The sequence below is a fragment of the Tyto alba genome, unplaced genomic scaffold, assembly GCF_018691265.1.
Source record: "Tyto alba isolate M040663 unplaced genomic scaffold, T.alba_DEE_v4.0 Super-Scaffold_22, whole genome shotgun sequence".
Lineage (NCBI taxonomy): Eukaryota > Metazoa > Chordata > Aves > Strigiformes > Tytonidae > Tyto > Tyto alba.
In genome coordinates, this window is record NW_024881296.1 from 30,495,889 (window position 1) to 30,520,357 (window position 24,469).

The 24,469-nt window shown below is 40.7% G+C and overlaps 2 protein-coding genes across 3 annotated transcripts in view; both read left to right on the plus strand.

The window, feature by feature from the left end:
- On the plus strand, window positions 1-19,021 carry SLC18B1 (solute carrier family 18 member B1). Of its 2 annotated transcripts, none has more exons than XM_042795817.1 (14): window positions 1-162; window positions 600-738; window positions 1,834-1,929; window positions 3,615-3,688; window positions 4,459-4,606; window positions 7,301-7,457; window positions 8,949-9,085; window positions 10,786-10,887; window positions 11,873-11,964; window positions 14,065-14,160; window positions 14,964-15,038; window positions 16,485-16,578; window positions 16,686-16,732; window positions 18,231-19,021. In XM_042795817.1, exons 2-14 carry the CDS (start codon window positions 664-666, stop codon window positions 18,301-18,303), a joined length of 1,266 nt encoding a protein of 421 aa, XP_042651751.1. In that variant the 5' UTR covers window positions 1-162; window positions 600-663; the 3' UTR covers window positions 18,304-19,021. The 2 variants fall into 2 exon arrangements, with proteins under 2 accessions (XP_042651751.1, XP_042651752.1); XM_042795818.1 differs by lacking the exon at window positions 14,065-14,160 and adding an exon at window positions 14,226-14,285.
- The window catches only part of LOC104357198 (pantetheinase), a 6,929-nt gene continuing 1,416 nt past the window's right edge, over window positions 18,957-24,469 (plus strand). Inside the window, exons 1-6 of the mRNA XM_042796146.1 lie at window positions 18,957-18,987; window positions 20,422-20,852; window positions 20,948-21,078; window positions 21,966-22,158; window positions 22,686-22,956; window positions 24,019-24,428. Of these exons, the coding sequence (XP_042652080.1) occupies window positions 20,649-20,852; window positions 20,948-21,078; window positions 21,966-22,158; window positions 22,686-22,956; window positions 24,019-24,428 (1,209 nt within the window). The 5' untranslated portion in view covers window positions 18,957-18,987; window positions 20,422-20,648. The remainder of the gene's footprint in view (window positions 18,988-20,421; window positions 20,853-20,947; window positions 21,079-21,965; window positions 22,159-22,685; window positions 22,957-24,018; window positions 24,429-24,469) is intronic.

Consider the following 24,469-nt stretch of genomic DNA (forward strand, 5'->3'; position numbering starts at 1 on the left):
CCGCCGGGGCTGGCGCCGGCCCCGCTGCGCTGACAGCCCGCGGCCGCTGCCAGGCGGGGCGGCGGGGCAGGGCCGTCCCGTCCCGCACCGCGCCGCGCCGGCCATTACGGGCGCGACGCTGCTTCCCCATGGGCAGCCGGGCGGGGAGCGGGCAGCCCTCAGGTGGGGAGGCGGGCGGGAGGCGCCCCGCGTGTTCCCGCCGGTGACCGGGCCGGCCGCGGCCGGGCCGGCGCTGAAGGGCCCGCGCTGGGGAGGGGAGCGGGTGTGGAGGTGGGGGGGGGGGGGGGGGGGGGGGGGGGGCAGCGGCGGGTTTCTCCCCGAGGTTTAACCCCGCAGTGCCGAGTGCCGGGGCTGTCCACGCGAGGCGTATGCTCATACCCACCGGCACACGTGGGTCCGGGGTCGCGGCGGGGCGGCTCTTGCGAGAGCCCGTGGGCTGGCACCGCGCGGGGGGGGGCTCTGCCCCTGCGGCCAAGCCCCGGAGCCGGGAGGGCAGAAGGTTTCTGCGGCTTTTAATTTTCAAACCGGATGTGCAAATCGCGATTCCCTCTGTCATCTTATAACACTTTATGATTTTCCTTGCCCTGTTGCATTTTAAGGAGATGGCATACCCGAAGCAGCCGGTGAGAGTCAGGAAGGCTTACCAGAGAACAGCTATTTACAATGGTTGCGACAGCTTCTATAAACTTCAGTTCAATGATATGCTACTCAATCCTGGGACCCTTTTTCCCTTCAGAGGTAAACAAACAATTTACCCAGCTACTCTTTGGATTTTTTATTTTTGCATGTTGAAACTTTTAAAAGGATCCTGGACACCGTGGGACCTTTATGGCGGGCTATAAACTCTGAGTTAGACTTTTCAGTTGTGGGAATTCATAGTGATAGCCTGATGCTGGCTAAAACAGATTAGCGTATGTGTTTAACAGTGTCCTGGATCCTGTCCATGGACTAATTTCATCTTCTCCGTAGCTGCAGAGGAGACAGCAAATTAATGAAATGAGGTGGAAGTTGGAATGGATGCTTGGAGAAGTGAAATAGATTTTTTGCCCAGTGTTGCACAGCAGTTTGGTAGCTGAGAATAAAACTGCCCGTGTCCGGACTTGCATTTCAGTGCCTTAGCCACTCAGTGACTTTTTATTTATAGTTACCTCTCTGTTAACTCATGCTGGGCCATTATTCACTGTGTTAAACTTCCTGACTTAGCAACTGGAAGGGAAAAAAGTAATCTCTGCTTATGCTGAGTGAATACAATGTTTAAATATAGCATGAAATAAAGTAGTCATGGTGCCTTTGCAGCAGAAGTCTGTTTTTCATGACCATGTTGTTCCCAAGCATTGGGAAAGAAATGTTAAGATTATTTTTGCTCTAAATATTCCTGTGTACTGCTTGTACCCAGGTAAGTGTATTTTGCCGGTTGCATAGGTCAGATTTTCCTGGGTTTTGTTATGGGGAGAAATCGTACAGTGAAGATTACAGATATCTCTCTTCACTGCCCTCTTACCATGCGAGGTATCAAAGCTCCATTGCACACCAGCTGAAGCCACCTGTATAAAGTCAGGTCACCTGTTCAGAAGTTCAGCAAACAGCACAGTATTTCCATTCATTGAGGAATGAACACTGCTTTTCCCTTGATTACATGTAGCTTAAATAGAAGTGCAACAGGTCTTTAGATTGCTGTGTTACCTTATGAGCCCCTATTGCCTTTGAGATAAGAGATTGCTTTGTAACTGCACTAGTATCAAATTAAAAACAAATTAAATGTACAAGGCATGAATATTACTCATCCCAAGAATTTGCCTCCATATTTACACAGTTGTGATCTTTTTTTTTCAGGCAATAAAAAAAGGTGCCAGTAACACGATTGTTGGCCTGATTTTTGGATGTTTTGCTTTGGTCAACTTCTTGTCGTCTTTAATCTTGGGAAAATATGTAAGTATAATTGAAGCTGTAACTTATTTCTGTGATGACACAGGTTGGTACGTGGAGATAGTTCTCCAAGTCTGAGAAGGGAGATGTCTCTTCAGTAGCACTCCTGTAGGCTTGTGTCTCCGATAACTGGAGCCTGGCTAGTCAGTCTGAATCTGATCTATGTCTTGTCAGTACAATTTAAAAATTATTCCTCTACAGTTGTGGGGGTAGCATAGGGTGGTGGACACGTAGCTGTTTTGTTTCTCTGGTTAACTGTTCTGTTTGCTTCAGAGTAATCTGCTGATCAATTCTCCTTTCTATTACTTCCTTTCCTCCCCCCCCCCCCCAGCTTTATTTATTGTACTTACTTATATATTCTGTTTGCCTTTGTTACCATTCTTAAGGTGTTTGGATTTTTCTTTAGTTAGCTGCACCCCTTCTTTTCTAATACGTTGTCTTTTTCTTATCATTTCCTCCTGTTATGACTCTCCACTGCTTAACTTGGTTTCTCCTTACACTTCATTATACAGCAGTATGAGATAAATGTCTCCAGTTCTTGCAACTTAAGTTTTCCCACAGATTCAGGATTTTTCTCATGCTGGAGAAATTACAAATAAATTATGTAACAGTTTATTTGTTTATATGCTGGGGCACCGCTGTCTATGCATTTTTGGCTAGGGCTGCTCAGGATTGTACCCTAAACTGGGGCTACTGCAGTCTCACAGTATTCCATTTCTTTGTCTGGGCAGTCTCTTTGCCGACCCCAGGGTGAATGATTTTCTCTGGTGTCAAGGTGGCTCCTCAAGGTGTCATGCAAATGCCATCGATAGATCCAATCTCAGTGCCTATGATGGCATTCAGCTATGGCACAACTTTGACCGAGTGCTTTGCAGGGGAGAGAGGGAGTGAGTGCACCATCCTCACTGCAGATGGGTGAGGTGAGCACCAATAGAGATGGACAGTCCAGCAGTCAGAAATCCTGAGGGTTTCAGTGAAACTCAGAAAAATACAGGCTTTAGTAATAATGGCTGAAACACAGGGACTTTGTCCAGCCTTGATCAAGAAAATACCTGCTGTCCTTAGGGGAAGTTACAGCATGGAATTAGAAGCTCAGATGTACTTTGTTACAGGATTGAGTTAGCTTTACAGCATGCCTCTCATCATCCTTCACCCTGGAGTCTGAAATGAAGTAAGGTAGGGTCCTTTCCTTGGTAGCGAGTGGGGAAGCTCAAAGCTACCATGCTTCATAGGCCAAAGCTTTGTGCTGTTAAAGATAGTGAAAAATTTGCTTTAAAATCATCTTCCTTTGACTCTTCTGAGTCATGTATGTGACAGGTATTGCTGACTTGGTGTCACTAACCGTGCTGGAGAGGGAATGTATTACTTTCTGCTTGTTTATAATGAGGGATGATACTGTAAACTGCTGCTTTGCAGAAGCTGCAACACAGAGCTGTGAGACAGTTAACTGCACCACTGTCTTAACGATTCTGAAAACTGGGTTAAGTCACTTAACCATTTAGAATATTTTTAGGTTCAGTATTGCATGAAGGCACACTGGCAGGAACAGTGTCTCCAAATCTTTTAGTTACATGTTACATGCTATAAAGTGACCATAATGTTTTGATTTCTTAACAGTAACTTACTTTGAAAGATTTTTTAATCTAGGCTTGAAATAATAACATGTGGAAATGGTATTTGATTTACAGCTTACACATATTGGAGCAAGATTCATGTTTGTGGCAGGGATGTTTGTTTCGGGATGTGTGACCATTCTGTTTGGGTGAGTAATTTTTGTTGGCTGGTTTTGTTGCATTTGTCTTCCAATCATTTTCATCCATATGAAAAGATAGACACAAAACAAAACTGGAAGCTGTTGGCCATCTTTCAATTATTGGTTAAGTCACTTAACTTGTTGCATCTTTACTTTTTATCTATCCCTTGTAAAGCAGAACAAACACTTCTCCCTTTCGGTAGAGTTCAAAGTCTGTTTAGTACTTTGAAAGCAAAGGAGGAAGGTTCTACATATTTAGATAACTACCATAGTTGATGAACTGCAAGCAGTCTGTCAAAATACAGCAATAAGAGAACTATTTATGCATAATGTTTTAATTATTCTTTTCTTAAAAATATTAAGTGCAAATGAGAAGATTTCCCTGGCAGGCAGAGAGGTTAAGCCATTCATTTTAGCAAAAAAGTTTTATTAACAATGAATGAAGCTCTTACTAGGTAGTTGTAATTCATTGTGTCAGAGTCCTTACACAGGTGCTTGGAAAAGCAATGAAATACAACAGAAGATGGCATTGGAGTTGTTCACAGGTTAGGTTTTTCATGCTCTTGTCATCACCAAAGAAAGGGGAAAAGGAGAAGTCTGCCAGAAATAATTTGGTAGAATTTGAATGTCTTCACCGATGTGATTCAAAAGATCTGGCAAAAGAAGGCATTGATTGTCTTGTAACTCTGTCCTTTAAGGAATAAGAAATGATGCTTCAGGGCCTTTAGTAGATGACTTGTTGCATCTTGAGAATTCTCCATTTACTGTTTTTTTTCCAGAATGCTGGACAAGGTGCCAAGTGGACCAATGTTCATTGGTTTCTGCTTTTTAGTAAGGGCAATGGATGCAGTTGGTTTTGCAGCAGCAATGACAGCATCATTTTCAATCCTTGCAAAGGCATTTCCCAATAATATAGCTACTGTCCTGGTAAGTGCGAAAACAAGTGTTACAGCTGAGAACTTGCAATATGATAAACTGTGATTTAAATTGTTGATTTAATGCAAAACTGCAAACAATTTTGGTTTCATTTTTCTAATGTATTGATAAAAGTGAAGAAGAGGAGAACTAGAACTTCTTGAAATCTGGAGGGCAGTATTTCTGGTCATCAATGACTCATTTCAACCAGAGATATTACCGTTATTTCATTGGTTTTTATGATGTTAGGGGAAAAACATTTTTGTATTTAATAAAATGCTGCTTTTTCTTTCTCTTTTTCAATAAATTCTGATTTCAATTAAAATATAGACTGACAGAAATAAGTGTGTTAGATTTTGAGTGAACAAATGTTAAGAACATCCTTCAGAACATTTAATAAAATTGGAAGTTGATGCTTTTATCAGTATTGTTGTTAAGCTGTATAGTTACTTCTATAAATAAATGTCTATAAAAATATGACCCCCTAACTAGCAGAAAACTACTAATTTGTATCAGTAGTGAGGAGCTGGCAATTTTCTTGGAAAGCAGGTTATACATGTTAATTGTGTTTTGTATATATAATATATATTAAGTTATATATTATATCTATAATATAATGTATATATTATATATAGGTGTGTATATAGATATATACACACTCTATATAGGCATATATATGTTATATACTGTATGTAGGTGTATAGGCGTATATAGGTGTATATATAATATATACCTATATATTGTATATGTATAATATATAATCATATGTATAATATGTATAATATATAATAATATAATAACATATGCCTATTATAGATATTATATATGTATATAAAGGTATATACACCTATATATAGTGTATATATAAAATATATAGGCGTATATATATTATATATACCTATATAATTTATATAGATAAAGTGACCTTGAGTTAAAGGGATTTAGTTATCTATCTTATAATCACAGTTACAAATAAATTAAATTCTGTGGTGGCAGCACAATCAACATGATGCACAGCTGAAAATAGTACCTGGTGATGAAGGTCACCTCAAGACCACAGTCAGAAATGCTACACAGCTGTGGCTTGGTAACTACCTTTGTTTAAAATCTAGAAAGGGTGCTGTCAGAAGACAGATCACTTTTAAATATTGGTCTGTTTGCCATATTACATACTCTGATGTCTTGTTCTGCATGAGAATAAAAGCTTTTCAAATTCATTGATGGAGAGTTCTTGTTACTATGTGGTCTGCTCATTGTGGTGGCTGAGACGAGAGGCAGAAGGAAGAGTTGATTAGTTGAAGCAAGGTGCATCCTACAGTAAAATCATAAAGCCTGAAGGAATGGATGGGGAAGTTATTAAGTGTAGGCATGTCAGCCTTGTAGAAGTGGGAGGTTCAGCATCTGTCAACGTGATCCCTCTGTTGGAGGAGGTGTGAGCTTCAGAACATGAGCAATATCACTTTTCTTACAATATCAGGTTTATCTTACCCTCCCTGATCTGTAATAATACAATGCCTCTGCTCTACCTGCCCCTCCCCCCCTCCAATAATTAATTAATTTAGAAGGGCTAGATAATGTACAGCCTGATTTGAACTGAAATCTCACCAATCATAAATATTTTTTAGGATTGATGAACAACACAAGTAAAAGCATTATTTGGATGCAGTTATGTTAACTCGTGGGCATTACATTATGTTGAAGTTTACCAAGATATCTCAGATCTATCTAGAACCAATTTTGTGGACTTGCCAGTCATACGCTGTTATTAGTAATTTCCTTTCCTAGGAAAAGAAAAGGCTAGGACCCTAGTACCCTGGGCTGACCTGGGGTAAAGAACTTGAGTATTTCTGACTGTGCCCGTTCACAGGCCATTTGACTGCTCTGACTTGTATCAGTAAAATTAAAGATGAGGATGTATATCTATACTATCTTTCTGGGTCCCAGAAGTTAGTAAAATTTTAAGTGTAAGCAGTTATTACCCCCAGCTGATACTTGTTAAAAGGGTGCAGTCTAAGCACTGATTAGTCAAGTATTGAGGCAGATGTTGACAGTGGTGACTATGATGCTGTAACATCAGGTTTAAACATAACTGTATTATTGTCCTTTTGAAAATTAGTGTCATATAAAAGATGCCAGGTTATTAAATTGTAGCAGAAATAATCTGAGTTACCCCATTGCAATTTCACTGTTTTTTTCTAACACTAGTCCGTGAATTCAAACATAGGCAATGGAGAGAAAGCTTTAACTGGCACATGTACCTCATCTCACAAGGTCATGACTCATCCAAGTTGGCTTGTTCGGATCCTCCCCCTCAGGCTGGAATGTAACTGCAGGTGGAAGAGTTAATCACTTCAGCCTGAGTTGTCCTACAGATGCTTTCCATCAGTAGAGCATTTGCCTTGCCTCAGGCCTGGGATGTGTTAGGTGTCAGAAGAATGGCTAGTTCTGCAGTACAGGTGGTACCTCCCTAGTGAAGGAAAGGAAGCAACTGCTGTCATGTAGACAACTGCAAAATTCCTTTTGCTGTCCCGCTTTGTGAAGGTCTCTACTTGCCATTATCTCCCTTAGTGACATGGTGCCTTTTTCTTTTCACTAACCTGGCTATATTGTCCTGCTCCTCAGAAAAATGGATTGTTTTTATTGATACATGGGAGTTTCTCAGCATTTTTTTTTTTTTTTTTGCTGGCTTTCTTTTTCATCCTTTAGGGCAGCCTTGAAATTTTTACAGGACTCGGACTGGTGTTGGGCCCACCTTTAGGTGGCTTTTTATATCAATCATTTGATTATGAGGTCCCTTTCATTACACTGGGATGCATAGTGTTGGTCTTGGTGCCGATGAATATGTGTCTATTACCAAAATACGGTAAGCACCCTTCTTCCTGTCTCCTTCACTTGCCTTAATTTCTCATATATATAACTGTTTTAGAAAAATACCAGTTTCTGAAGCCTGATACAACTCAGAGGGCAAAGATCCAGCTGAATTAACTCGTGATCTTGATTAGGCCCATGTTTTAATGCATGCAGATGGCCTGGAATGAATCCAACACCTCATGCACATCTCTGCAAACACTAAGAACTCTGTGTGACAGTGAATTGAGATAAATTTGTGTTTTCTTTTGTCTCTTTGGTTTCATGGCTCGTAAAGGATCAGTTGTATGTTCTTTGTATCAGCTTATCATTGCAGCTAGTTGAAGAAAATCTGGAGATTGGTTTTGCCTAAAACAAGAGAACTTGATGTGTTTGAGGGGTAATGGGAAAAAAACAGAATTACAGGGAGAACAAAAAGCGTTTATTTGTACTGAATGATTCAGGATCCGATTAACATGAAAAAATGTTAAAGTTAGTAAATGAGGGGCTTAAGTGCTGGAGGTCATACAAATTTGATTAAATTTTAGATGGTCCTGCTTGGACAGAAAGTTAACTTAAAGATAATTCTTCACACAGATTGTAATTTCAAAGTCTTTTCTAGAATAAAAATTAGTAACTTTAAAATATATTTTTAATATATTTTTTCTTCTTAAATATGAGAACCTTGGAGAATAACTCCATACATATTGGCTTTTAGAAGAAACTTACAGTGGTTAACCATGTGCTACTACTGCTGGCTTCCCCTCCACCTGCCTGAGCTCTGAAATTGTATGGAGTCATGATATTACTAGCCAGTTTGAAACTACATTAAATAAATGTTAGCTCTGAGCTGGTGGATGCTAGTGAATGCACTGTTAGTTCTATGTATACTTTGACACCACATTCAACTATTAAAGCACCAACATCAACAGGAAGAGAACCTGCCTTAGAAATTATATCTGACCATGACATCTGAAAGAAGCTTCCTGTCTGGAGTACAAGTTGAACATGTACGAGACCCAAATGACTAGTTGCTTAAAATTTAGAAATTTAGGTCAGATCTCAACTGATGAATAGCAGTCTGTCTATCTTACTTGCAAAGCATGTTTCTCTGATTGGATAGGAATAGTTCATGCATGTGTGCATGTTTTGTTTTGTTTTCTTTTTTTTTTTTTTAAGTTGAGACGAATCCATGAGATTTTCATTGTATAAGGAATAACGGAGAAATAACAATTGGGGATAGTACATGCTTCTGTTCTTTTCAAGTTGGGGATTTGCAATGTTGGAAACTAAATTGTGTACTTTTCTTCACCTACCAAATTTGTTTTTTTAATATAAAAATAGTGTAGTGCATAATGGTCTACTATTGACTTTAATTTATTAGATAACAAAAGTAATAGGACTAGAAAAAGGGAAATACGGATTTATATTCTAAAGCAGAAAGATCAATCATGAGCCTGTGCTGCTGAAAATAACACAACTTCCACCCCCTTTTCTCTTGAAACAGATTCAATCCCTAGCAAAGACTCCTTTTGGAAGCTTATTCTTCTGCCGAAAGTCTTACTGCTTTGTCTTACTATATTTTCTCTAAGTGCATGCTTGGGTTTTTTGGATCCAACAATGTCTCTCTTTATCCTAAAGAAGGTAAGTCATGTCAACATACAGGGAAGTCTTGCCTTGCTAAATAGTAAATAACTGGTTATAAATGTGGTTTAAATATCCTAAACAAAACTAAGCCTTATCCAACCACACAGCTTTAACTGTTAATAATGTGATTTGCAAAAAACTGACAAATCATAGTTTCTATTGACACCGTCTGTTGCCACTGGGTCTTGGTAACTTTGAGGAAAGGTAAGGCCTTTAAAGATGCGCTTTTCCCACTTAATTGGCTTTCAGCTGCAGAGTACCTTATCTGAACAGGGCATAGCAGCTGGTTTTGTAAAGCAGAGACTTTTTTCTCCTTTCTGAAAGCAAATTCTGTAAAAAACTGTGACAGTTAGTGACAGTGTTATACCTCTTGATGGGGACATTTGTTTTCAGGGATATGATGTCACAGCTCTGCCTTCTCTTACAACAATGCCAAAATTAAACTGCTTGAAACTACATAGCCTGCCAGATAACTTTTTCACTTGCTCATTAACAATGCAAATGCCGGGTTTTTTAATTAGTTTTTATTTATTTTAATATTGATTTGTTTCCTACTTAGTTTTATTTATTTATTTATTTTCCCCACCGTGTTTAGGGTAATGAATTCGAAGTAAACAGTTTACGATTCTATTCCTGTGTGAAATTAAACAATGCTTTTTGAGTGGTTTATTAATTGTTTTTTTCCAGGACATAGCATTTCACAGGTGGTTGTGCTCCTACTTTTTGTCAGTCTAGTCCAGTACTTAGAGCACTCAGCCAGGGTAGAGGAGACTTGGTGCTCACCTCTTCTACCAGTGGAGACATGAATGTATGTCTTCCACCACCCAGGAGCGATCTGCGATTATTCCACTGTAGAGTATTGCACACTGATGTGGCTCTACTACTTTCCCTTTGCTCTGTGCTAGCCTGAACTAGGACACAGATACTTGCAGTGAAAGGGCTGTCGCTGTCTTGGCAGACGTTCCAACCGCTAGATTAGAGTTATTATCATGTGCTTGCATATGGCAAGGAAATAGTGAATATTTTTGTAGTCCATGCCACGTGAACCATCTTGGAATACCTTCTAACTGGTAGTGAAAGCACTCATTTGAGAGACTACTATGCTTTTGGTTAATTACCATTTTGTTTCCATATAGAAATGTTACTCTGCGTTGGGAATGTGTAGACCTCAGGGTGTTTTCAAAAAGCCTCTTACTCATTCTTATAAAAATCCTCCTTTGGTTGAAAAAACAGAGTTGTGTTTTATAGCACCACTAACTTTTAAGATGCACTGTTTATCAGTGGATGACTACAGTATTTTTCTAAGTGGAAATAAAATTGAAGATTGGAGAGGTAAAGACTAAATCCATCTGAATTTCAGGGTCTGAAGTGTCTGTTTCGAATGTGCCAGATATTAATGTTAGAATCCATTGTGCTGGTGTAGGGACATAGCATAGTGTTTCTTCCTGAGATTATTTAGGCTTTATCTGAGTACAATCGTGTCTGGTGTTTCCACTCCATGCTTAGAAATGGAAATGAAAAGAAACTGGAGTTCTGCTGATGACTTCAAATACTTGAAAAGCTCTCTATAGTATCAGTAAAATACTTAGTCATGCATTTCAGTGTTTTGACCTAATATATAATTCTTGGATTTTTCTTTAATTAGTGTAGCATACATGTTTTGATGTTTGTTTTTTGCTTTATATTCCTTTCCATAGTTCAGACTCCCAGCTGGTTATGTGGGTTTGGTATTCCTTGGGTTGGCACTCTCGTACTCCCTGTCTTCCCCCCTCCTTGGACTCCTAAGTGACAAGTTGCCAGTAAGTACTACCCTGCTGTTTGTCCAGGGTTAGTAAAGCACTCTGTGCATTTAGTTAAAATCAGAGGGACTTCCCATATTGAAGTGATGGATGTAGTCCTGGTCCTATAAAGGGATCTGTTTTTCAGGACCTTGCACGTGCAATGAATGCTGTCAACTTGAAGGTCTCTTTTGCAAGGTCAGGTAATGTAAGAATGTACAAAAGAGTAAAGGATGTTGGACAAGTATCCTGTAGTTAAAATGTGGTGAGCTTTTCTGGTGGACTAAGCACAATCTATTTCCAGACAATATGGAATGGAGAGTGGGAAAATGTGTCCCAGTTACCGATGCTTTTGACCACATCTAATTTTATCAGCTTTTGAGAAAAGGAGTAAAGATGTTCTGTTTATCTGTATTGACTTTATCGCTTAAAAAATGTAATATCCAAATTAGATCAGCATGCTGACTGGCTATGGTTCTCTAGCTCTTAACTGCACCATAGAAAGAGACTTTGACAGTGATATACCTAAAAGTGCCGGGCTGACAGCCACTGCTAATTGATCAAGGAAACCTGCACTTTGAATGCTGTGCTTGAAGGACAGTGCCAGTTTTCTGACACTGTTTTTTCCTGATACAAGCTAATAATGGCCTTTGTACGTGAGAATTACACGCAGTGTTACATAGTATTTCCTATACTAAGGAAGAGTAAGACCTAAAATACTTTGCTAACAGAGAAGCACCATTACTTAGTATCCTGAAGAAATCTCTGTACGCAGCTGCCGCCAGTGATTGCACTGGTGGTGAGGCAACATGAATTCAGTGTTCCTTGATGGTATTCAGAACTGGCAGAAAAGTTGTGACTTTCCAGTTTATGTGTAATGATTGTCTCTACAGGAGCTATACTTTTCAGGAGATGAAGATTTAGAACAGGGGTATTAGGAAAGACAAAATAGTTACATTACAATTTCACATCTTTAAATTACATACCTCTTTCTTTTCTTTCACAGTACCTCAGGAAGTGGCTGCTGGTATCTGGAGGCTTAATGACAGCACTGTGCTTCTTCATGTTAGGACCTGCTCCTGTACTGCACATTGAAAGGTACAGAACTTCCTCTTCTTGAGCCTGTCCCCTTATGTGATGTTTTTGTCATAGCTATCATGACCATAGTCATGTACCTCCACAAGTTTATAGTTAGTGCCTCTGACCATGAAACAGGGTGTTTTTAATTTCTAACATGAGACTATGAATATAAAGCAGTGGAAGTATCTGAAAATGATGATTTTACAACTTCGTAACATAGATCCTGTCATGGTTTGAGCCCTGAGGGCAACTGAGCACCACCCAGCTGTTCACAAAGGAGAAGACTCGGGAATTGAGATGAGGACAAGGAGGAATGACTCCTCCATTACGGGTCATGGGCAAAACCCAGAATTGTTGGGGGAAGAAAAATAACATCAATTTAATTCAGACACTAACAACAGCTACACTTAACAGGCAGAGTAGGACAGTGAGAAGCATAACCACATCTTAAAAACAACCCCCCCACCCCCCTCCTTTCTTTCTGGGCTCAGTTTTGTTCCAGATTTCTCAACCTCCTCCCCTCTCTGTGGTGCAGGGAATGAGGGTTATGGTCAGTCTGCAGCTGCTTCTTCCTGAGGAGGAGGACTCCTCGCATTGTCTTCTGCTTCAGTGTTGTTCCCCTCTCACGGGAGACAATCCTCCATGAACTTTCGCTGGTGTGAGTCCTTCCTGCAGGATGCATTCTTCCTGAGATGTTTTGGTGCGAGTCCCTCCCACATGTTTCAGTCTTCCCAGCACTGAACCACAACAGTGGGAGCTTCTTTTTCCCACAGAGTCCCGGCCTTCTTTGGGTTCAGTCCATTCTCTGTTGTGGGGTCTTCCACTGGTTGCAGGTCAGCGTCTGCTCCACCAGTGACCTCCATGGTATGTGTTGGGGGGGGCAGCCCTCCTGCCTCACCATGGGATACAGGGAGGGGGGTGTCTGCTCCAGCACAACTGCCCCCCTTCCTCCTTTCTTTCACTGACCTTGGTGTTCACATAGACGTCTTCCTCGCAACTCCAACTCCTCCCAGCTTCCCCTTCTTAAATACATTATCGCAGAGGCGCAGATAATTGGTTCACCCTTGGCCAGAGGTGCATCTGACTTGGAGCCAAGGGAGTTTTGAGAAGCTTCTCGCAGGGGGCACCACTGTAGCCCCCTCCCCTTCTAGTAGAAACCCCGCTACACAAACCCAATACATTCTTTTCCTTTGCTTTTTACTGTTACTGTGTTTGGTCACGTTAATGTGTGTGGTGGGAAGAATGCTGCTTTTTATTTTCCTTTCCTCCCTGTGGTATTTCCAGTGCAGCAAAACAAAGTTCTCTTTCTGTCTTATTTTTTATTTTTCTCTATTTCACCAGTGTTTCTTAACTCTGGGATTTATTTGCATGGCTGTGCAGCAGAGTGATTTTTCTTCTCTCTGTATATAGCTTACTGATGAAAATGCCAGATTATAGCTTTGTTTTCAGCTAGCGAAGTAAAGACAATATCTGTTGCACCTGAACACTGCATTGCCATATCTCTCAAGTTAATTCACAGCAAAATACTCTGAGACGTTTACAAAACAGTTGTACAGTCCTTTTGTCCTAGGTTATATACTGTTAAAGATGATAGGCTTGCTAATGTGCAGAATTAGTCAACTCCTTCCTCCCAGACTTGTAATTTTTAAAGAAGATCATACATTTGAAACCGGTGAGGTCATATGTTTGAGCTGGTGAGAAAAGGAAAATGGTAAAATCTTCAACATTCTTTTCTTTAGCTAAGTCTATTTGGTTATAATGTGTTCAGCTACAAAATTTTAGCTGCATAATTCTTCACTTGTGCAACAAACCAAGCCCTGTATTGCTGAGTTAGTCATCTGTCTACCTCTTCTCTATATGTTCCTTTTAAAATTAACTGCATTTGATAAGGAAATATTTAATTTGAGCACAGGATTTAAAAATTATTTTACAAAGTCTTTTTTTTTAAGCATAGAACTGTATTTTTCAAGTATTAGTGTTCAATTGGAGTCCTTGGCTTCAAGAAACCTAGTTTTCTGGTCAGCCATGGAGAGCTGATGTAACAACCTTCAGTCAAATGGGGTCCTTGCTTGAAAAGAGTCTTCAGCAGCTAACTTCTTTTAAATGCCTCTTTTTCAGTCAGCTGTGGATGTTTGTGCTAGTGCTGGTTTTGATTGGCTTTTCCCTTGGCATGTGTGCTATCCCAGTGTTTCCAGAGATACTGCACTGTGCATAGTAAGTAACTTGGTCCAACACGTCTTTCACATTATTGACAGAAGGAAACTGCAACTGCTTTTCAGGGCTGAATATGAAGTGGGATTTTGGCGTGGCTTTTTTTCCCCCTTTTTGAGACAAAAGCAGTGAGTAACACTTAAATGCTTCCACTATTCTCTTGTTTAGTGTTTTCTTAGTCAAAGAACCTGAGTCAAACTCCAATATAATTTTGTAAATGTGTACCTCAGTACTATGAACACACTGAAGTCCATCAGGCTTTGGGTCTCATAGCATGGGGTGACCTGTGTGTGGTTTCATGTACATGGGATTTATTTCAGCTTCTGAGGACGGTTAATAGCAAGCAGTTTTCACTGGATTTTCAAACTGTATTGGCTTTAACAGATGCACCTACAGGAGCCATACTTGTTCAAAGTACAAGTTCTGTGATGTGGCTTGACAGTAATGACCTAGAAAGGTCTTGATTTACTCTTATTAGTATGTTCCTCTTGAAACAAGGTCTTCCCTTCTTAAAAGCTGCCTTTTCACTCTTTTACACTTACTGTATGAAACATGGTGAATGAGCAATGGTGTGATGTTAGCAATCTTACTTGGAAGACATCAGAGATAAGGGATAGCAGTGCAGTCCTCCAGAGAGGCAGCAGAAAAGCAGTGGGTAAACAGACATGATTCCACTGTATGCTTTTGCTTGTTAGCTATTCATGTTATGTGTAAATTAAAAGGAGGGAAAAAACTCTATAGGGGAAGGCTATAGACTGAAACACAATAATGTATTGTACTACTCTAACTGGTCTGTCTTTCTGCAGTGAGAATGGATTTGAAGAAGGTCTGAGTCTGCTGGGACTGGTGTCTGGGCTCTTCAATGCCATGTGGTCCCTTGGGTAGGTACACAATCACCTTTTCATAATCTATGAGCATTTGGTTGTTCTATGGTATTGCCACACAAATGCCTGCTGCCTTCCAACCAGAAGTCTTGCACTGCAGTCATTGTGTTGATCTTGATTCAGAAGGCTCTTGCTAAACAGGTACCAGGTGGACATGTTAAAACAAAGCTTTTTGCCCAAGAGAGGGAATGGATTCTGAACTTGTCTTCCTTGAAATATATTGACCTGCATATCAAAAAGCTGCAGTGATAAAGTGGATGTTAGCTTGTGCTTCTGTGTGGTCACTTTTATTGACACTGACATATTTAATGTGTAATATAGAGAGGTGGATTCTATTTTTTTACAAAGCTAAGTCCACCTATACGGAGCAAGATAGAAGGTATCTGCTACTGACTAATTCTGTTCTCCCTATTTCATTTTCTACATTTCCTCCTTTTGTCTGGGATGGCTTAGGGCAGAATCTTCTCTTTCAGGGACAGCCATTATGTAAGGTCTGTGTTTGCACAGCTTAACAGAGTGTGTCTGTGTTTGTTACCCAGTGGTTGTCACAGAAATGAGTGAAAGGTGCTACTGGCTGAGTGACCCTTCAGAGCTGTCACTAAGTGGGAAGTGACAGTCTCCCTATTCATAGCCACTTCCAGGCTTTTTTTAATCTGTCCTCTGGCTGCAGGTGTGTTTCAGTGGTACAAATTTGCACCACTTTTTTCCAAGATAACTGAAGTTCTAGCTGTCTTGTTTATTTGGCATAGGGTTCAGCACCAACAGGTAGTATAAAGTTACTAAAGCCCAGTTTTATGCAGTTATCAAACCTGGTTTTAATTTGTGACTTGTGTCCAGGAAGTCTCTCTAGTTTTACACAATTTTGTCCCTTTCTGTAGTGAGAGACCATATTATGTGAGATGGTTCATAAAGTGACAGCAGCTGCATAACCTTTCATGGCATTCTTAGACAGTGATGAAGGTCCAGGGCAGTTACATACAGCTCAACCTTGCAGTGACCACATCTGTCACTATGTGCCTCCCCACTTGCCTATATCCATCACTCTTTTGTCTTCAAGTTTGAAAGGTTTACATTTTGAGGGATGAGATTTAAAATTTCTTCTATGACAGAACTGATTGGTGTAGATGCTCTGTTAGAACATGGTCCTTAATGGGGCCTCTATGCCATTCCAGATACAGAAAAGAGTGCATTCGGCTTTCTGATGTGGATCCTATTTTCAGCTGAGGTGGTAATGGGATAGGTTTGTTGGGGCCATGGCAAACAAAGAATTAATACTTGTTGTGGATTATAGGAAAGTTAGGTCTGTGGAAAACAATCTGTTTGTTGACAAAGGAGAGTGAATCAGTGGAGGGAGGCTACAAAACACAGTAAAAAATTTATCTGAGAATAAGATATGTTATCTTTTTGTCTGAGATGCCAATACCTCATTTTGATTTGTTGCAGGGCTTTTGCAGGTCCAACTCTGGGAGGATTTCTAAATGAAAAACTGGGTTTTGAATGGGCCTCAGCCATCCAGGGAGGATGGGCACTGTTAAGTGTAAGTAATTACACATCTTTTGCTTTTTATATCTATTGCAATTTTGAACTATTGCATAATGTTGTTTATTATTATTATTACAATTGTAATTGACTGTTTCCTCAAAGGGTCTTGCAGCTGGAATATTCTATATCACTGAGGCAACAAGGAGAAGGTATGCTGAGATATTTATTCTTTATTTTACTTGCAGCCTTATAAAGCAGATCTTTGAAAGCTGTGCTTCCATTTTTTTCCTTGCTACTAACCTGATAATGCATGATAAGATGAGCAGTAAAAACATCACTTAAATACTTTGTATGCTTTCCTAAATCCCTATTGACCTAAACAGGGACCTAAACCAGGGAGTACATGTTCTATACAAGCAACAGAACTGGCATTAACAAGAAAACGCTACTGATGGTTCCTCTGGGAAAGTGTCTGTGAGCTGGAATTGGCTGGATGGTCACATCCAGAGAGTAGTGGTCAACGCCTCAATGTCCAGATGGAGATCAGTGACAAGTGGTGTCCCTTAGGGATCAGTATTGGGACAAGTACTGTTTAATATCTTCACCAATGAAATAAACAGTAGGATTGGGTGCACCTTCAGCAAATTTGCAGATGCCACCAAGCTGAGTGGTGCAGTTGACGTGCCTGAGGGACAGGATACCATCCAGAGGGACCTGGACAAGCTTGAGAAGTGGGTCTGTGTGAAATTTTTGAAGTTCAACAAGGCCAAATGCAAGGTCTTGCACCTGGTCAGGGCAACCTCTGGTATAAATACAGGCTGAGGGATGAAGGAATTGAGAGCAGTCCAGCTAAGAAGCACTTGGGGACACTGATGCACAAAAAGCTGGACCTGAGCCGTCCATGTGTGCTTGCAGCCCAGAAAGCCAACCATATCCTGGGCTGCATAAAAAGAAGTGTGGCCAGCAGGTCGAGGGAGGGGATTCTCCCCCTCTGCTCCACTCTCGTGAGACCCCAGCTGCAGTACTGTGTTCAGCTCTGGGGCCCCCAACATAAGAAGGGCATGGACCTGTTGGAGGAGGGCCACAAAAATGATCAGAGAGATGGAGCACCTCTCTGATGAAGGCAGACTGAGAGAGTTGGGGTTGTTTAGCCTGGAGAAGACAAGGCTCTGGGGAAACCATACTGTGGTCTTTCAGTACTTAAGGGGGTGTATAAGAAAGATGGGGTCAGAGTTTTTAATAGGGCCTTTAGCATTAGGACAAGGGGTAATGGTTTTAAACTAAAAGAGGGTAGATTCAGACTAGATATGAGGAAGAAATTTTTAATGATTAGAGTGGTGAAACATTGGAACAGGTTGCCCAAAGAGGTGATAGATGCCCCATCCCTGAAAACATTTAAGTTTGGGTTGGACAGGGCTCTGAGCAACCTGATCGAGTTAAAGATGTCCCTGCTCATTGTAGGGGGCTTGGACTAGATGACCTTTAAAGGTCCCTTCCAACCCAAAATGTTCTGTGATTCTGTGAAATGATAGGTGTGAAAGTAATAGTATGTGGTTCCGTGCAACAGTGGGGAACCAAATCCCCTGATCCACGTAGCTCTTTCCACATAATGTGCAGCTTTTTTGCTATAATGTTGTTATGGCATAGAAGTATCTAGAGAATATTAAACCTGTTTCTTCCCTCCCGTTCTTGTTCTTGTGTAAATAGTTCCATTTCCAGCCTGCAAACTCCTTCTGGTGACGATGAAGAAAGAACTCATCTGATGGGCAGTGAAACATAGCAAGACATACTTTCAGTTCTCTGTTTACTATTGTGGTTTAACCTAGTGTTGAGATGAGTGGACTTAACAGTGTTTCATTATTCTGGAGCTGGGATACCTGATCCCTTAGTGAACAACCAGTTGTGGTTTAGTTGTAGCTGCATTACTGTTTTGAAACACTAAACACTGACTGCCTTTCTTTTGGAAGTCCTCATGTGGATTGGCTGAAATGATGAATAACCCTCAGATGTCAGCCTGTTTAATTGTGTCCCATATACAAGTGCACCACTGTATGTGAAGATGTGTGTTTTCAAATGCTTGGTTTCTATACTTGAGCCTGCTGTGCATTATTCTTGGTAAAGCGACTATTTTGCTACCATGATTTTCTGTATTTTTTTAAAGAAAGTTCATTATCTTGTAATACTTTAATTGATAACATAAAATGCTGAAAAAGAATTTGAAATGACAAAGCATTAGGCACAATATTGTTTTCAATAAAGCAACTTTTTTTTCTAAGTTTTGTGAATTTTCTTAGACTAGAAGAGTCTAAAAGGCTTTGTGTCTACCAGCACTTATATTATCTTGAAGGTGCCTGAAAATGGGAGGTAAAGGTAATGAAGAGAAGACTTCGTATCTCCACACAACTTACCTTCAGTCCTGGAAGAGACTTGGCATCGCGTGTGTGTATATACGTACACATACAATGTATGTTTGTATAATATATGAAGACTCAGCTTGGTGTGTGAGGTCTATTTTACTATTGTTTACTAATGTTCCCTCTGCAACTGTAAATCTATCAGAAGTCTAGGGCTACTACTTCTAACAATAGGGAAAAAATACTCTTCTTACCTCCTCCAGGTGCTTGTCAAAAAAAGGCAAGGGGAGCTGAGACAAGGGCATGCCTGGTTAACTCATACTAGACTTCTTGACCTTGGTTGTGGCAGAAGTCCTCCAACCCAGAACTGAGTCCTAGAAGAGGTTCTCTTCTAGGTGGTACCCATTTCTCCACAAATGAGAAAAATAATCTAGTCCTACTTTCTCTTGTGAGTAACTACTGGAATTTACACAAGAAATACTTTCTCTGCTAGAGCCCATTTTGGGGCACTAGCAAGAAAAATTGCTCTGATAGCCAGCTGAACTGTGAAGCATCAGGGTACCAAAGGGCAGGCTTCCCTTGGGAACATCCTGGAAACAGCTCCCTTTCCTTTAGTCTCAGGTGTTAGACTTTACTGAAACCAGGAATGTACACCTCAACCTGTTATAAAGTGCTGACCCTGCTGGTGCCAAGGGTGAGGAGGAGCTGAGAAGACCATAGGCAGATGCAAGATGTTCAAGATGCAGATCTGTAGACACGACACATAATTAGCTCTCCTTGGGAAGTGACTTGTTCACTTACCTGACTTGTGCTGTTCGGACTTGGAAGGGGTCAGGATTACCAGAAGGAGCACAAATGTCCTTGAAGTTAATGAGCTGTCCTGTCAATGCATGAACTTCACCAGAACTCCAGTAGAAACTAGACAGGCTTATCTAACCCCTCTAATTTTCTGGTAACACATCTTCTCTCCTCTCTGTTCTTTCATATACACAATGGAGGTGAAAGACGCCTGAAGAGGAATCCTAGTTTCTAGGTTTGTTGTTCAATTCAACTCACAAGCATGTTCTCATGCCATGATTATCCAGCACTCCTGGACACATGGTTAAGGCAGAACAGTGGGACAACCTGTGGGAAACTCAGCAATCCCCAGCCTAGTGCTGTGCTTGTCTCACATGGCGGTGAGTCTAAATACGCATCTGCTGCTACTAACACAGTTGTACAATCTGTGAAGCTGTGATAAGCAGGGACTGTGCCATGTGTAGCCAAACCACAGATGGCTAGGTTGGACCAGCCCTGAGCTGGGGTGGCACAGGCAGTGCCCACGCAGCAGTGCCAAGCTCGGGGCTGGCCGCCTGCCTCCTGCATCCCTGCCTGCACCCCACACCCTCAGGTTTGGACAGAAAAGCTGGTTTTGCTGAGATTTCCCAAACTCAGGCTTGTTGTCTTGCTGTGACCTGGGCTTGCCTTGAACTGCATTACTACAGCAATGCCATGCCTGAATTATTTCTAAATCTGGCAAGCGACGTGTTTCTTTGTTTCTTCAGCTGCAGCACAGTGGTGACTTCTCTGTCGGTGGTGTAAGGCAGAATTGCTCAATGCCAGCACCTCTCCTGCCTTTGGTGTGGAAAGATTTTCTGGGGTGGAGTGATTGCATCTCCTGGTGTGGGCTTTTTGCCGCTCTGGGGAATTCCCAGGTTTTGTGCAAGACTTTCCTTTTTTAAACCCTTTGCTTGCCCTCAGTCTCCTCTTGGGCACCTTCCAGGCTCCAGACATGGGCCTTCCTAAAGCTCATACCTCTGTCTTGCTTCTGGTTCTGGTGGCCTGTGCCCTGGGCAGCTACATTGCAGCCGTCTATGAGCACAGCGTGGTCTTGTCGGAGGACACTGAAGTGCCGGTTTCTCCTGAGAAAGCCTTGCTGCTGGTGGACAAAAACATGGCAATTTTTGAAGTGGCCATCAAAGAAGCAGCCAGACAGGTATTGTGACAGAGTTAGAGACATTTATTCTGGTAAACACTGACCATTTATTTGTTTTCTTAATGGTGTTTTTTGGGTTCGTGTGCTGGTACCAGGGTGCCCATATCATTGTGACTCCTGAAGATGGCATTTACGGCTGGGTCTCCACAAGGGAAACAATATACCCTTACCTTGAGGACATCCCAGACCCGCAGGTAGGCTGGATTCCATGTGCTGATCCTGGAAGGTATCGTTCCTGCTGTGCACAGGCAAACAGTCTGATGGGAAAGACAGCTGCCTTTAGTAGTGGTTGTTGATAGTTTTAAACGTGTTGGAGAAACCACTGTGAAATGAGGGCAGATCAGATAACATGTGATTGCCATAAATAGCTTCAGACAACTTCATTGTTTTTCTCTGTTGTTTTTTTTTTTTTTTTTTCTCACTGTAACTCTTTTTATTTTAGTTAGTGTACTCTTAAAGGTTGAAATTTATTTAAAAGAAAACCAAAAACTTATAGAATCTACATTTCAGCAATGTATTCCATGCATGTTGTAGAAAATATTTAAGATACAGGAATATTAGGAATATTTGTGAATAAAATAACAGCTACAAGGATATACTGCACAATTTCAAATTTATATTTTTGAATCATGACATGGTAGCTGTTGTATTCTCTTATTTTCCTTAATAAATTGCACCATTTTTTGAAGCTACAGTGTTTGGTGAAAGATAACAAAGCGCACCATAAAAGAAACAAATCCTAAACTACCTCAGCACAGCAGACAGATTGAGAGCTGAAGCAGAACAGCTGAGATTAGCCCATGTGTTGGTGTAACATCTGTGTTGTGCCACACACCAGCAGCAGAAGGGAGACTTGAAGGTGCAAAGATTTGCTTTCACTGCAAGGAAATCCACGTGTTCCTCCCTTAGTCAATGTGAGGTGAAGCCAGAGTTTCAGCACACTAAGCTTTGAAGCACAAAACTGCTGCCTTTCTGTTGATTAACAGAAAACTACAGTCCTCTATTAGATATGACAAACTTATCCTTCTTGTGATCTGTAGTCTTAGTCTTGGCATTCTGATGGATTGACTGGTTTTGATGTTTTATTTCCTTTCTTCTTTCCCTGCTGTTTAGGTTTGCTCCCTCACATGTGCTGGAAAGACTGAGCTGTCTGTCAAGGAATAACTCCATCTATGTAGTTGCAAATATGGGAGACAAGAAGCCATGTAACTCCAGTGATCCAAGGTGCCCAAGTGATGGTCACTATCAGTACAATACCAATGTTGTCTTTGACCCAGAGGGGAAACTGGTGGCTCGTTATCACAAGGTAAGAGGATTTTACAATGTTCAGGAAATGCATGATCCTCAAGTGACTTAAGATGTGAAACAGAAGCTGGTTCCCAGGCTTAAATGTATTTGTACATAGAGTCATTACAGAGCAGGTGTCAGAGGGCAGGTGAAAGCCACTGCCTTTAGAGCTCTTCATTCCTGCTATTCTGAATTTAATAGCAAGTAATTGAATGAAATTAATTAAAACTCAATAAGCCTTCTATTTTTACTGCTTCTCAACAGGAAGTGACCCATGAGATATTAAAACATTAATGCCCTAAAATCTTGCTAACAAAATACGAATCTGCTTCACTGGTATAAATCAGAACCATGGATATTTGTGCTTGACTCTTCTTGCAGTGGTATGAATTCTTCTTTTAGAAATTAAGATACACCATGTTCACAAAACATATTCTCCATTGCTTATATTTAAGTGAATGAGTATTATATTCCATATTAGTCTGATTTAAATTGTTTGATTTACTTTCTAATCTTGTTTCTCCATTCCTTCCTTTCCATGAACAGTACAACCTTTTTGTGACAGAGGATCCAGAATTTGTGACTTTCAATACATCCTTTGGCTACTTTGGCATTTTCACTTGTGCAGACATACTCTACCATGACCCAGCTGTGGTCTTGGCAAGCAGATTTCAGGTTGGCACCATTCTATGCCCAGCCTCTTGGATTAACACTCTTCCACTGTTGTCATCAGTCCAATTTCACTCAGCATGGGCCATGGGAATGGGCGTCAACTTTCTTTCAGCAAATACACGCAACTCCAATTTAGATATGACAGGTAATGTGATATTGCTCTAACTGATCTTGTTTACATGGGTAACATTTATATCTATGTTGTGCAGTTGACCTGAACAGAGATTCCTGTTAGCTTTAGGCATGCATACACATGCCAACAAGATTAGGACAAGAGAACTTGTACAGATAAAAAGGAAATCGAAATGTGATATGTAAGAACCCAGAAATCCTTAAGTTGACTAGAACACCTTTAGTTATTTCTTAAATGATCAGTGCTGAGAGTTTATGTGTGCGGTTCATCTTCCAACCCTCGTGTTTATTGATGTTTTGGTCATGTGAAGGCCCAAACTTTTTTTTCTCCACTAGGTGGAAACCTAACTCTGAGAAATGTTCCGAGTCCTGCAAACATTACTTCTGGGCTGGACACCCTGTGTTAAGTTTTCTTTGCAGGCTCTGTATTCACTGGGTATTTTTGCTGAGCAGATGCTAGAAGTCAAGCAGTCAAGCACAAGTTTTGTGGGCACGTGTTTGCAAAAGTGAGAGAGACTTACTGGTGGTGTTAAAATGTAGCCCTAATTGTTGCCTTCCAAACAAAAGCAGATATGGACCATTCCTCTAGTTCTCAGTCATCGATGACCCTATGTCATACAACTCATATTCTTTATGGATAGGTTTTACTCCGGGCTTTAAAGATTTAAATATTTATGTAAAGATCTTGCATAAATATGTAACTTTTGGTAATATCTTTGCCTTGCAGAATTTTTCTGACTTGACAGTGTTGCCATTAATTTTAATCAGAAATGCTGATTGCTAATGCAGCTGAACTCAGTGTGGAACATATAGCTTCAGCCACTTAAATCATATATAATGGCATATAAGTAGCACATTAATCTTGTCACTTATATGTAACATCAGAGTTTGACCTACTTTTCATTGCTTGAAAAAGCATTAGGTAAGGATTATAGTCTGTGAAGGCTTAATTTCATTTCAAAATAATCTGGTAAATATTAAAATAAAATTTGCCACGTGTAATTACTGAAGACTGATTACTTGTCCCATACACTTGCTTTCAGATTAAAAGCTTTCTGGTGTTATGTGTTTGCAGGGAGTGGCATTTATGCCCCTGATGGTCCAAGAGCATATTATTACAATACAAAAATGGAAAATGGTCACCTTTTGGTGACAGAACTGAGTTCACACCCACGTCTCTCTCCTGACTATCCTGCTGCTGTTAACTGGAAATTGTATGCCAGCAGGATCAAACAGCGTCCATCAAACAATCACTATTTCAATGGGGTCGTTTACCATGATCTCTTCTCCTTCACGGAGCTCACTGAACCTGAGGGAAATCGTGCCATTTGCCAGCAGGACCTCTGTTGCCATCTGAGTTACAAGATGTCAGAGAAACAGGAAGGTGACATATATGTTCTGGGTATCTTTGATGGGCTACATGTCGTTGAAGGAGAGTATTACTTGCAGGTAAAGCTTTTTTGTTCTTATTTGGAGAGTGGGAAGGCCACAATGCTCTCTTTGCAGCCCATTCACATTTGTCTCAT

Coding starts and splice junctions, on each gene's coding strand:
- SLC18B1 (XM_042795817.1), top strand. CDS start 664: ATGGTTGCGACAGCTTCTATAAACTTCAGTTCAATGATATGCTACTCA. Junction 4,607..7,300: donor ATAATATAGCTACTGTCCTG/GTAAGTGCGAAA, acceptor TTCATCCTTTAG/GGCAGCCTTGAAATTTTTAC. Junction 16,579..16,685: donor GAGGATGGGCACTGTTAAGT/GTAAGTAATTAC, acceptor GTTTCCTCAAAG/GGTCTTGCAGCTGGAATATT.